Genomic DNA, 14,588 nt, shown 5'->3' with positions numbered 1-14,588 from the left:
ACATGCGCGAGATGTGGTGACTTGAATATGTAAGGATGACTTGCATCTTCACAAAACATTCCACCCTAAACAAAACGGCTTGTCACGCTGAAACCTGCCTCAAATTGGGATCGATGGAAAAGAAAACGATGTACCGGGTGCGGGCATCTTGTAGGTCTCTGTTTTCTAGCAGCGAGCACAAATTATTGTGTGCGTAACTCACACTCTGATGGCCAACGAATGTAGATGACATTTATATTTACGCATCCCAACAACCACATGAGGTGAGAAGGCAGCTATGGTGTGTGTCAATACTAGAAAGTTTTAGTGGATCGTCTTTAGCTCTTGGATAACCATATTGTACAACAACATATAAGCTATAACCTTTCTTGGAGCATTCTTTATCGAGTGCAACTACCGAAGCGTGTCGTTATAGTTCAACGTTGCTTAAATCGGTGCTATAGCACGTGCTGCCCCTTAAAAGTATTTCTGCAGCATTAGAAATAAAATATAAATCAAATGTAGCCGATTTTTTTTAACATGAAACATGTTTGTAATTTGTCATTGCAAACACATTTTAGGTATACTGCCACACAGTTAGCACGGACAAACTATCGCCGGTCTTTCTAATTTTGTTTTCTTGGAAGTGAATGATGTTTAGAAAACTGTTAATTTAACTATCCAACCTAAGTGGCAGAGCTCGGCGCTAGACAATACATGTTGCTGGGCAGAAATAGTAAAAAGCGCCAATGTCGCGTTCGGGCTAACAGTGCCACATAATGCACGCATACCGCTACAAGATCAGCGCAAGCATAATATGGCAATGAATTTATTACACAATTTGTTTTAATAGATGAAGGTTTCAAGAAATCGTCGTGGCGCCTTGATTGTCACAGCTGACGAGTCACACTTATTAACGGCTTCGGCTTGCTTTATCAAGTCGTCAAAAGTAGTCATCTCCGTGGTTTCAGAAAAAGGGAGGTTCAGGTTTGGTCGGAGATTGCTACGGTTACACTCGTATGCTTTTTTTCAGTTCCATCTCGCATATATACGCTTTTTGCTCAAATAAACAGGGGCATCTCACTTTTCACTCATCTTGGCCTTTAGCGCGACTGTTAACAAGTTCTGAAACTGACAAAGAAAAAGTAATTTAATTAACTCAGGATTATAGGTTGTGCAAAATATTTACAAAGTTCGAGGTTCGCTAGAGTCGTCCTTTGTATTCAATTCCCCCTCCCCTCACCACCACTTCCTTTCCTCCAAATCAACAACATAGATTATTTTATGAACCACCAGTAATTGAGCGTACTGGCAAAATGTCTATTTGGCGTAAGGAAGGCCTTGTTTAAATGTTCGAGCAATGAACTGGTCTTCTTACTGTGCGTGACACAGTCAGCACAAAAACAATATTGGCAGTTTTACGCAGGTCCATGCATAATTTTGTGTATGAGAACAAATTGATGCCTCGTAAGTTGGTGTCCAATGGAAGCACTCTTTACCGAATTGCTTGTATAAAAATAACAACTTTTCAACCATAAAAACAAAACAAAATAACACCACTTTTTTTGGGTCACTAAATTTACCGATTCACTCCATTAACGTAAATTGTGCAACGGTATGCATACATTACGCGACACTGTGAGCGCAAACACGACATCGGTGCTTTTTGCTATTTTTCCGAGCAATGTATTGGCACGCACTAAAATCTGCCGCTTAGGTTAAATACTCGCATTAACAGTTTCCTAAACATTGTTCACTTCTAACAAAAAAAAAAAAAGTGGGAAACAGCAGCGATAGTTTGTTCGTGCTAACTGCTGCGTGGCGTAAGGCAGCGGCGTAGACTTTACATTTTTCCAGGGGGGGGGGGGGGGGGGGGGGAACAGGCTGAGAAGTTCTTTGGGGGGGGTGCTGCACGTTAGCTTCTCGCCAGAACTGGAGATTGAAGCTAACGAAAGCACGCTGGGGTTCCATTTCCCATGTATATTGTCAGTAAAGGCAATGTGGGCATTATTTTGTTTACATGCCACTACTAGAAGCTCGTTACATAACTCGTAAACAGCATGTCGGTAAGGATCATGGCCCAAGCCTGGGGGGGGGGGCACGAGTTCTGATGCCCCCTCGTAGTCTATGGCAGGGATGGGCAAAATACATGCAAATATGTATCGAATTACAAATACAAAATACTTCGTCAAAAATGTATTTAATTACAAATCGAATTACATTTCCAAAAAAGTATTTAAATACAAGATACAAATACAACCAAATGTATTTGGTCTCCTCCAAATACTTTTCCAAATACATTCCGCAAAATCTGCGTCAGCGACTTCAGGGCACCTGCAACGGGTTTCTGGGTATCTCATTATAATTTTGCATTGCACACTCGGGAGTTAGTGTGCGAGGCTCTAGTAACGTAATAGAAGTACAGTCACAAAAAAAATGTAATCAGCTTAGACGTAGTAGGTGAAAAAAGTACAGAGCTTCAAGCAGCTCCTTTTGTCGATTACATTTTGGCATAGACCAACAAAGAACCGAGACGACCAAGACGCGCAGCCCTAGCTAGAGAATTTTTTCATTGTTGCAACTCGCACCAGTTACAAAAATCTGGACGACCCGCGCATTTAGAATGTTCCAGGCAAAAATACGGATGGAAATAAGTCTGGAAAGCATCACAAGTTGTCACAGGCACTTATTTAGCCAGTCTGCCTGTGAACGTCGATTTCGTCACTATTCTTGCCCTGGACTAGCACCGTAATTGCAAAGTCACCAAGCGCTTGTGCTTGATTGAGAGACACTGCATTCGGTGCAGGATGTAGTTTTCTTCCCACTCTGGACAGTGACAATAAATCTGAGGGATGTATTTTCGCCCACAAAATTGTATTTAATTACAATTTTATTTGAAATACCCACGTTTTAGTATTTAAATACACACATCAAATACATTACCCAATTTGTAATTAAATACAAATGCAAAATACACAAAGCATTTGAAATACGTATTTCAAATACTTGTATTTAAAATACTGCCCATCCCTGGTCTATGGGTACCTAAAAGTTTTTCACAATGTTAAATACAATTCTGTGTCACGTTAAAAAAAATTGTCTGCTTTTTTGCTTTAGTTTCTTTGAGACACCACAAATACTTCGAAGTGGCGGCCTGTGCTATGGTACCCATACAAGCAACGTTGAACCATAACACGACACGCTAGACTCGCCAAAAAGTTGTTTAATATTCTTTTCCGCTCCATAGCCGCACTCGATAAAGAACGTAAACAGCGAGTCTAGCTTACATTTCATTGTGGGGCACAGACCGTACGGTTATCGAAATGGCTAAAAGCGATTAACTAAAACTTTCTAATATTGACATCTACCCTTGATGCCCTCTCACCTCAGGTGGTTATTGGGAATGTGTAAATATGAATTTCACACATTTTGCTGGCCATCACGTTCTGCGAGTTAGGCACACAACAGGGCATTTTAGTAAATCGTTTTCAAGGGCCCGCTGCCACTTCAGGCGTGCGCTTCAGAGAATGTATTGAAGTAGCAGCTCGAGCTCCCACTAAATATAGCGTGGCCTGAAAACAGAGACCTTTTACAAAAGGCCCACCCCTGGTACATTGTTTTCATTTCCTTCGATTCCAATTTGAGGCAGGTTTGAGCGTGATGAGCCGTTTTTTTGAAGATGGAATGTTTTGTGAAGATGTAAGCATCCCTACATATTCAAGTCACTCACCACATCTCGCGCATGTGTTTTGAGCCCCTTGATCAACCAAGAATATCTATGAAACGTTCCTTCAATGGGTGCGGGGATGCATCGCAGCTCCCGAGTATGCGTTTATTTTGCCACGGGCTAAACCAAAGAACTTCGACAGCTCAAATTCGGTGACTGCGAGGGCGCAGCCTTGCAGCTCCGTAAAACCTGCACCCGAGGGGCTAGGCTTGGCGAGCGCTAAAAAATAGGGCAGATTACGCGATAGGAGCTGAAGATACCTGTAAGTCGCGAGGTCGCTGCTGCCGCACCCATCGCCCGTCGCTCAGAAAGGCGGTTTTCTCGGCTAATCCTCTCAGAAGAAGCCGGCACAAAAGGGGACCTTTCCCCTCGCCTCGCCGTACTACAATACGAGAGAGAAAGAGATAGAAAGAGGGCGAGGAGGACTTTCCATCAGGCGGAAGAATATTTCTGCTGGTCCCCCTTTAAAGGGGCACTGACACCCCAAAGGTCGTATTTATTTTTATTGTCTAAAACGATGCAAGTTGTAGTCATAGACACGCAAAAAAAACCGCATCGCGAAAAAAAATTTTCCCGCGCGCGCGCGCGCCTTTTTACTTTTGGCGTTTGATTTTCCCGCCTCTCGCCTCCTCGCTTCTTTTGATCGGTGACGTCAAAAATCAGGAAATTTAGAAGCTTTGTAGGCGACATCTCTATAACATTTAATTACGGCAATCGTAAAACATGTTTTTTAACGCAATTGCGAACGCACTACGGCCCTTCTTTTTGAAATACCAAAAATCGGGAGTTCGTTGTGGTGCCGTCTCCTGGATTTGTATCCTCCAACGGAAAACAGGCGACACCGCTCAAAACCGGTCCGCCGCATCGCCGGGCGCTCGCTCCTTTCCTCCTCGCTTTGGGTCGCCATGGCAACAGCAGGGGGTGGTGAAAGGAAGTGGACTCTCAGGTCTCCTCAATTTTTGACGTCAAGGCACCGGCGCCGATCGCGCGGGAACTTCGAATTCGGCATTTGGAAATTGTTTTTTTACTTCACGAATACTGAATTCCCAAATCTCAAATTTTGAGGGTAATGTCCCGGCATCGTTTTCAATCGTTTCGGATAATAAAAAAAAATATGATTTTGATGTGTCAGTGCCCCTTTAAGATAAAAACTGCGACCTAATCTCGCTCCTTGGTGGGGAGCACCGCGAGTGCTCGCGACTTGAACGGGACTTGATGAAGGAAGTTTGCAGGAGTGTCTCTGAAACGTAAAAGCCAGCTTGAGCATTTTCAAGTCAATCTTGGTGTTGAGGCGAACTTGAGCAAGTCAAAGTTCGGCTTCAGTTGAAGTCACATCTATGAATTCGGTGGTGAAACTTCCTTGTGACAAGAAAAACGAAACAAGAAAATTCTGAGAGACAGGAATACTTTCCAAAGGAAGAAAATATGTGGTTTGATTTAGAAATCATAATAAAAAAGTCTATAATATTATTTTTTTCTAGGATTTTCACTTTTCAAGGTTGGGGACCCTCCTTAATGGTACCAGTTGCATTTGAGTGCTTTCGAGAATTGAATTTCGCAGTGCAGCAAAATATTGAACTGTGCAGCTGTGGAAAAACTGCATTAATGACTACTCTTTTTCAAATTATATGGCTGTCTTGGTTGGACTTTCCTTGTGTATTAGTACATATGGTATTTTATTCTAGGTGATGGAGCCACATTGTCGGGGGAGACCAGCTGCCCACTGAAAGTCACCGAGGACATCTGGTTCGGATGCTGTTCCTGCACCTATGTCACCAGAGATCAGCGTCTGATTTTGTGCCACCTGGCTGCCCGTGGTGATGAACAATCCAAGTGCCACCATCTTTCCGTGTCGGGCTCTAAGTCCCAAGTGCTCGGCAGCACTCAAAAACACAAGAGTGAAAATCCATTCAAGTGCATGCTATGTCCCAAAGATTTTGCTCAAAATTCTCATCTGCAAAACCATAATCGAACTCACACTGGCGAAAAACCGTTTAAGTGCAAGCTTTGCCCCAAAGCCTTTACTCAGAAAAAAAATCTGATCTACCACACTCGAGCACACACAGGTGAAAAGCCATTTAAGTGCAAGCTTTGCCACAAAAAGTTTGCTTATAATTCCCTTCTGACCTATCATAATCATTTGCATACTGGGGAAAAGCCATTTAAGTGCGTGCACTGCCCTAAAGTCTTTGCTCTAAATTCCCATCTGCAAAGCCATAATCGAATACACACTGGTGAAAAGCCATTTAAGTGCAAGCAGTGCCCCCAAGCCTTTGCTCGAAATTTTGATCTGCGAAGTCATAATCGAACGCACACTGGTGAAAAGCCATTTAAGTGCAAGCAGTGCCCCCGAGCCTTTGCTAGAAATACCCATCTAAGAAGCCATAATTATTTGCACACTGGTGAAAGGCCATTTAAGTGCAAGCTGTGCCCCCTGGCCTTTGCTGAAAATTCCTCTCTGCAAAGCCATAATCGAACGCACACAGGTGAAAAGCCATTTAAGTGCAAGCAGTGCCACCAAGCCTTTTCTCGTAATACCAATCTGATCCGCCATTATCGAAAACAGTGCTTAAGGGGAAATGAGGGTCTTTAACTTTTTTATTGTATTTCATTTATCGTGCTGAAATGTAGAATACTGCTGTATTTCTCAGTGCTGATTTCAAATATGAATTTAGTTTTCAGATAGCTTTGCTAGATCCTCGGTTCTCAATAAATATGTAATTTTAATTCGGCCCTCGTTAGGGTTGTTAGCGTAAAATCCTTCAGAATATATCAGAAATTTGTATTGAATTGCATTCACAGACATGCTTTGTGTGGTGATGCTATTTTTGTTGCTCTGTATGTTATACATATGGTTCCACATTTTCAATTTCTATTTTTTCAAAATTCAACATACTTTTTTTAATGGTTATTTTAAAATTCGAATTTCGTTTTTTTTTTCGGCATATATTTATGCCCACAAAATTTTATCAGCTTGGTACTCATATAAAATGAGTACCAATGGACACCAGATCAGATGATACTTATAGCTCTGATATTTGTGATCACTCAAAGAAAAACGGCACAGATACATTGAAAAAGAAAGGGACACTTTATTTGGCAAATGAGTGTAACTGTAAAAAAAAAAAAAAGAAAAAAACAATTACGGACAAGTCGGATATGAAGCCTATGCCCAAAAAAACATGGAACTTCACCTTCTGTACATCAGGATTACGTGATCTTATTATTAGAGTACACACACATGTACTTTCCCAGGTTCTCCTCATTGATCCGCACTCTTTCTTTCCTGATAATATGACCCTGAGCTTCGAGAATTCCCTCTCAACGCTAACACTGGACACTGGCAGGCTGAAATGAAGCGCAGCCTGAGCCAAAATCGGCCAATCAACCAACTGCGGCCGCCGAAAGAGTCATGGTGCGATGTTTTGAAGTACAACACAAGATGCAGAACTTGCATCAAGTCAGTCTTCCTTACGAGTTTGAAAACACGCTCGTACATGGCGGAGTCATGGGGCATTCGGACTTCACGTTTTGATCGATGATGTGCACATTAAATCAAAACGTCATGATGGCATCCGTGTATCCCGTACATTCGGACACGTTTCGATAGACACTGTCGTTCCACTTTTTTGCCACGGCTCTGCGGTACGACTGGAAGGTCAAACTGACCTTTTCCTGTAAAAACTGAATTTTAGAAAATGGGTTCGACGTACTTTTGTCGGTTTTTATCGGTTTAAGGGGGAACACTGGTCTTGGAGCTTTTTTTTCTTATTCTATGACCAAACCCATTGAAACTGCACAAGCTTGTTCAGCTTCTTGTGCTGATTTCATATATCTGGTCATTTTCTCAGTAAGTAGAATTGTCCTCAAGGTAATTAAAACTTGCCTGCCTTTGTTTAGAGGAATGATAGGAAAAAAAACTGCTCAACAAAATATCCTTTTTAACACATGGCTAGATACTACAAAGTGTAGAGCATACAATGTTGGAAGTACTTTTAAGATAAACCCACTATTAATGATTTTACCACACATTAAAGTTCAGTGCTCAATGCATGGCTAACAAGTAATAAAACAAAAAATCAAATAGAAAAATTTCTAGACTTATATTAGGAAATCTGCTTTCAACATTGTATGCTTCACACATTTAGCTACACATTTCAGGAAAGGTATATTTCTATCTGCTCTGGATGCTCAGATATCCCTCCTGCAAATTTTCAACAAGTCCAAAAATTGTGTCTTGTGAAAACAATGTTTCAGAGCCAACTTCAATGCACATTCAGCCCAGATAGACATTATTGAGAGATTTATAGCCCAAATATTCATCCATGAAATTAGAAGCCTGGTGAATTCAAAAGAACAACAGCCATCACCATTTTCGAAAGAATTCAGTTTTAGGACGTTTTTGGCTCCGAAGACCCATGTCTCCCCTTAAATAAAAAATGTCGAACCTAAAAACTGACCTTTTTCGGTTAAAACTAAATTTCCGAACATAGATTCGGCATACTTTTATCGGTTTTTATTGGTTTAAACCGAAAACTCCGAACCCTAGTTATACAATAATTTTAATTAATTAGTCCCAAAGTCTTAACAGCTGTAACGACCCGTACAGAGGACCTAATTAACCCATTGCTTCCCAGTGCAAAAAATAGTGAGAGTATTTGAAAAATATATTGAATACAGGGTCACTGAACATAAATATAGACACAGGGGCCAAAAAAAATTTCATAAGTGCTACGAATTGTCTACTATAGCTTGTTGCATATCTGCAACACTGGGCAGTAAGTGAATATCTCAAAATATTAGCCATATATAAGAAGTTTATTTTATCAAACAAGGCACAGCAGTGATGAACAAAACATAGAAAGACGTGCTTCCTAGCATGGATAAGTTACCTAACCCCGATGGAAATCGACGAAACAATTCCGGTCTTTGTTTATGCACAAGTGAACATTGCACTTTGAGCAAGCGACGTAGCTGTAGCCTCCTGTGCACAACTTGCATCTGTTGCGGCGGTCCATCCAAATGGGCCAATGATGGCTACCATCGCCTCTTACGTCGCGTGGAACTTGTGGTGACGCCCGCTTCACCAAGGGAAGATTCTCTCGAGAAAGGCGGCCAGGCGGACGCTTCCTGTACAAAACCAAGCTCGTGGCAAGGTCCGCAAGAAATTCTCGCAGAGGCTTGGAAGATTCCCTTTGCTGCAGTGAGTGACGCTTGTGCAGAAACCACGCATTCACAGCAGCAATTTTGACGGTGTGCCAAAATATGTACATGTACCACCGCTTCGAGCGTATGGAAAACCTGTAGCTGTAGCACATCTTGTCTAGTAGGTCAACACCACCCATCGATCTGTTGTACTCGGGTACAATTGCTGGACATTCAACTGAGATGCGAGACTTCTCTTTCTTGTCCCATCTCTCTACAGAGGTGACCGGTTCCACACCAGTGCAGTTAGAAAGAAGTGTGACCGGTCTGTTGTCGAACCACTTTACAGCTATCATGCTTCTGTCACCACATGATGCGACACATGAATCACACGTGCCACGACCTTGCATCTTCATTGCCTTCTCATCCATTAGTTTGCACGACTGCAGTCTGTTCTCTCTCACAGTTCCAATGTACGAGATACCCCTCCGCGTTAGCTCGCAAACTAAGTGTGGTCCCGTGAAAAAGTTGTCAGCAACGATGAGATTGTTGTCCCGTTCAGGGAGACTTGAACACAACTGAAGCACCACTCCCGCACCAAGGCCTAACTGATATCCTTCTTGGTCTCCGTAGGCTCCCTTGCTGCATGCCTGGTAGATGTCAAAGTCGTAACAAAGTCCAGACTCGCCAGCACGAGCCCAGAGCTTGAGGCCCCACTTGCACTTCGGCTTGTTTGGAAGGTACTGACGAATTTGCGACCTTCCACGAAAAGGAATCAAAATTTCGTCGACGGATGACTTGCATTCCTGAGGTATTTTCAGCATGTTTCCCCGCAGTGCTGACAGCCATGGTCGCAGCTTCCAGCATTTGTCTTGTTTCACTTCGTCTGTTGCACCGTCGTTGTCAGCAAAATGCAAGTGACCAGCAATCTTCTCAAATCGATTGCGCGACATCACCTGTGCAACCAGCTCATAGCGGCTTCCATGTTCCCAGTAGGCACGTACATTGTGCATATCCACAAGTCCCATGCGAAAAAACATTCCTAGAACCGAGGTGAGCTCTTCGACTGTCATGTTTAGGGGTGTTCCGTGCTTCTGCATATAGTAGTTGTTGGTTTCTTCGACAACGTGTCCCAGCATGCTCCTCGAAACAAACAGGTCAAAAAGCTGCTTCGCTGACAGGGGTTCAGCAGGAGGCAGAGGGAAGTCATTTTCAAAGTCTGTGCCAGCTTGGTCAAACGCACATTTTTTCCATGTGTAGCGTTTGTTCGCATAGGCTCCTTTCAGGTCCCCCTTAGCAACTCCTGTCTCAACATTAGCGTCAGTGCTCTCGACGTCTTCATCGCTGCTATCTTCAGTGATTGCTTCGCATTCTTCGCTGCTGCTTTCACCCGAGAGATCACTCTCGTTGCAATCGATGTTGTCCAGCAGGTTGTCATTTCCAAGGAACCGCTTTGGTCTTGTCCTTGGCACACCATAGAAGGCTGAAGGTGCAATGACGGCCTGTAGATGGGATAAGAACAAATTACCAAGAGTGAAACAACATCCCGAAATGACAGCTGAAAGGTATTACCTAACCGAACAACAAAATTGTAGCGAAAATTGAAAAAAAAGCGAATGTTGCATATATGCAACAACCGTGTGAAGTGACATTCACTGCCCACTGTTGCACATTTGCAACATGCCAGGAATAAAAAATATCCAGCTTCATATAATGTATGAAATGCGAGATTCTGCATGCGATTCACGCGAAGGACATTCCTAGAGGCTCCTCCGGTAATATAGAGCTCCTATTTTCAGTTTTAGGTTCTTTGTGGAAATGTAAACATACCTGGTTTTGAGAACTCCCGCACGGCGTGGAGGACGCCATTTTCAAACGATTCCTGCGAGCACAGCGCTGCCCCTAGTGGTGAAAATCTGAACTCCTTGGATTGAGAAATGCCCACTGAGAAGAGCACTGACAACTTTTTGTCACAAAATGGGCCCGATGTATTTTTCTTGAGCAGTTGAAGTCTGTGTTGCAGATATGCAACATGGGGCATTAATGGGTTAAAATTTGATATTTATTGATAACCCAGGGTATACTAAAGCTATCTGAAAACTAATTGCATATTTGAAATCACCACTGAGAAATACATCTATATACTGAACTTAAGCACGAATAGACCTTCGTCTTCCCTTAGAAACCCTACAAGTGTAAACAATGCCCCAAAAGCTTTGGTCAGTATAAGAATTTATCTGCAAGAACCAAATGCGCACATGCGGAGTGCCTTGCGGTTGATCCGTAAGTTTGAACTTTTACACTGTTGTTTCTTTCAGCTGCTGTGGATTTTGGCACTGAAGTAACAGCTGGTTCACACGCTTGTGACTGCTTATGACCCGAGAAAACTGTTTTTAAGCCTCGTGCAAGGGCTCACAACTTTCTGCACTGCTGTGCAGCTGGTCGTAAGTAGTCACAGGATGCTTGAAAACCGGTCTTGTCTTGGTCGGTTGCAGATGGGAGTGCGTGAATGGTCCTTAAAGGGGCACTGACACGCGAAAGGTCATATTTTTTTTATTACCTAAAACGATGCATATTGTAGTCATGACACGCAAAAAAAAAAAACTTTCTGCGTGCGCGCACATTTGTTTTTATTTTTGTTGTTTTTCTCTCCCGCTGCTCACCTCCTCACTTCTTTTCATTGTTGATGTCAAAAATCATGAAATTTAGAAGCTTTGTAGGCGACTTTTCTGTAACATTTAATAACGGGAATCGTAAAACATATTTTTTAACGCGATTGCAAACTTTCGAAATAGCAAAAATCAGAGTCCGGTGTGACGTCGCCTCCTGGATTTGTATCCTCCCTCGAAAAACTTGGGGGTGCTAGACGCACATAGCAGAGGACGATTGTCGAGTCGGGGAATCGGACAAAGAAACCGGTTTTTCCCGGCGCTCTTCTCTCCTGCTCCGCACCTCCTCGCTTTGGGTCGCGGTGGCTTGGTGCGGAGGCGTGAAGGAAAGTCAACTCGCAGGACTTTGCAATATTTGACATCACCGCGCTGGCGCGGATCACACGGGAACTTCAAATCTGGCATTTGGAAATTGTTTTTTTTTTACTTCACAAATACTGAATTTCCAAGTTTCCAATTTTGAGGGTAAAGTCCCGGCATTGTTTTTAATCAATCCGGATAATAAAAAAAAAAATGCTTTTGATGTGTCACTGCCATTTTAAGTAGTGTGGAGTAACCTTTTCCAAGATTTTCATTTCTGACATCCTGTACAGTTCCAAAACCTCCTTTTAGCAGTTACCTTGGTGGGGAACTAATTGCCGAGCGTGTGTGTACACCGAACACTTCCAGCTACCGGTTGGTACATCACTAGTTGAATCCCTCGCACTGCCCAGCAGGTTTTGCGTTACATTGGCACTGTATCCAATTTTGAATATGTACTTCGTAATGCCCCTTCAGGGCTGCATTGAAGAAAGTTATGGAAAATTTTGAACTGACTAACATGGTCATACTCTAAGTGTTTTCCCCTTTCTTCTTTGCACTGACATCTTCACAGTTATGTATTTATATGGCACCTGCTTTCAGATATCACTTTTTTATGTGTTAGGTGTTCCCAATATTTTCTTGCTCCGTGTTCATTCTCCTGGCAGTTGTTTCCGGGTTGCCTGGCTGTCTGCATCAGAATTTTCAAACCGTAGATGTCATTGTTAGCTGGAAAATTCCCTTTGCTTTTGTGTAACACAGGAAAGTTTGTTTGTGTGCTTCTCTGATGGCTAGCTTTCTTGCATCTTTTTAAAAGAATAAAAAGGGTCAGAGTCTCAATGAATACAAACTTGGCCATGAATTTGCTTTTTTTGCAGGATCCTTTGAATCGTTGTTCAATGTGTGATTATTTTTGCATGGCGTAATTAATTTGCAAGCATATCTTTGTGGCGGCAATATTTTTCTTTTTACTTTTATGTCGTTTGTTTTGAACAAAATCTGCGGATGATAAATATGTAATCAGACTTCTGTTTCACTGTTTCTCAGAAATATAGGTTGACAGTCACAGTCCTGCAGTGTTGTTGTATTTTTTTGGTTCCATTGCATATCTTAGCTGAAGCAAATGTGCCGCAGGCATTTTTTCGCGATTCTCTCTAAATTTTGTGTGGGCGCTTGCTCGGTATTTTACGGTAGTTCTTATTCACTGTCACTTAACCCAGAAAACTACTCTTCTGAGTCAGTGCAGAGTAGGAGGTCAATACTCTCATCACAAATAGCTTTTCCCTTTCGATCGCAAGAAAGCGGATATCCCCGTCATTGCTGCTGGTGGTCTTGTGGCTGCCGCAACGGGGTAAATGTTTCCGGCTCATGCCGGCGCTTTGGAGAGGGCGGGCGCTTAACGTATACTCTACAAAATTCCCAAGTTTCGGAAATGTTAATAGTGGGTGTCTGGGATCTGAAGAAAGTATGACCCGATCGACGTGATGGTAGCGGTTTATCAGAATAAGAACATGGCGGGGTTTCCCCGCGCGTGACCCCGTTGCCCACTTCTTCGTCGGCCCGTGTCCATTCTCCAACAGTGGGTGCTTGCACGAAGTGGGCGCTTCTGCGGTTTCTACGGTAGGTGGAGAATTGCACTGAGCAGGTTACCAGTCCAAGAGAGTGACAAAATTTCTGGCCGATAAAAGGCGCGAGAGTCGCACCAGCCGCATCAGCTTGAACAACACGGTGGCAGCCTAGGAGCGTTTTTTGGAAAGGCGTATACGGACCGCAGAACGCCGCTACGAAGCCATTTAGGAGTCCGAAGAGGATCGGATCGAACAGGAAAAACCAGCGCAAATCGCTTGTATGAGACATGACCACTTTTCATGAGAGACTTGGCACTTTTGTTTGGAAGTACACGTTGATGCTTTATTGACTTTATAAAAAGGAAGTCACACTGAATGCAATAATTATCAGGTGTTATGACCGTGACATTGAAGTGAGCAGTGACGAAGCGTTATCCCCGAGCACAGTCCAAAATACTAACCCAGCAGGGAACTTCCGAAACACACCACACGTTTCGTCTCCCGGCAGCATCGAATGGCTGGCTCGACAGGCCTGATGACGTCAAAGGTCTCTCCTGCACAAAGTGAACCGCCTCGGCATCCTTTCTACACCCCTTGCATTAACTCCTTGATTGGCTGTGGCAGTAACATTCCGGCAAATAGATTCCCCACCTTGAACTCAAACCACACACAACAAACCAATCTCGCTCGGAGTTATACCGCCGCTTGTTGGCACCGTCATTGTTCGTGAAGACCCGCCTGTTGCTAGTTGAGATGGTGATTTCACAACACCTTCTGTGTCACCCCTGGGAGTTCAAATAACTTTGCAGACAACTAGAACGTCCTCATTAAAACGTTTGAGATGCACGCAGCACCGAACCCAAACTGAACCAATAAAAAAAACGGTCACCATATTTGCTTCTCCGCTGCAAGCTGCTAAGCGCACAAAACGCAAATACCTGGCCAACTAAAGTAAAGCAGGGGACACATGAACGATAAAAACGAGCACCGCACGGCAGCATCATAGTTGTTGGATACGTTTTATTCATATTTAGAAGGGGTACGACGCGACCGGTCTCATGCCTTGTCGTGAAGGGAAGGGGTATGAGGATGCAGGAATGGGAGAGGGGGTGCGAGGGGGGGAGTGCTTACAGAAGGCCGGCCAGACCGGCTGTCCTCACATAAGCCAAGAGTGAGTTGAAGGCCCGCCTCTTGACGTCT

General features: G+C 43.3%; 2 protein-coding genes across 2 annotated transcripts in view; one reads left to right on the top strand and one right to left on the bottom strand.

The window, feature by feature from the left end:
• LOC115312063 (zinc finger protein 28) overlaps nt 1–6,801 on the top strand; it is a 34,338-nt gene extending 27,537 nt beyond the window's left edge. The window contains 4 exon segments of the mRNA XM_042286756.1: nt 5,392–5,731; nt 5,733–5,818; nt 5,903–6,013; nt 6,016–6,801. Of these exon segments, the coding sequence (XP_042142690.1) occupies nt 5,392–5,731; nt 5,733–5,818; nt 5,903–6,013; nt 6,016–6,299 (821 nt within the window). The 3' untranslated portion in view covers nt 6,300–6,801.
• Nucleotides 6,802–8,505: 1,704 nt separating this feature from the next.
• Nucleotides 8,506–10,859, bottom strand: LOC115330525 (piggyBac transposable element-derived protein 3-like). The gene is made up of 2 exons (XM_029992374.3): nt 10,682–10,859; nt 8,506–10,353 (listed from the first exon to the last, which is right to left on the bottom strand). Exons 1-2 carry the CDS (start codon nt 10,718–10,720, stop codon nt 8,599–8,601), a joined length of 1,794 nt encoding a protein of 597 aa, XP_029848234.1. The 5' UTR covers nt 10,721–10,859; the 3' UTR covers nt 8,506–8,598.
• Between the last annotated feature and the right edge of the window lie 3,729 nt (nt 10,860–14,588).

Source organism: Ixodes scapularis, unplaced genomic scaffold, assembly GCF_016920785.2.
Source record: "Ixodes scapularis isolate PalLabHiFi unplaced genomic scaffold, ASM1692078v2 PGA_scaffold8__174_contigs__length_109621045, whole genome shotgun sequence".
NCBI lineage: Eukaryota > Metazoa > Arthropoda > Arachnida > Ixodida > Ixodidae > Ixodes > Ixodes scapularis.
Note: the sequence above shows the minus strand (reverse complement) of the source record. Positions and strands in the feature narration are given on the sequence as shown.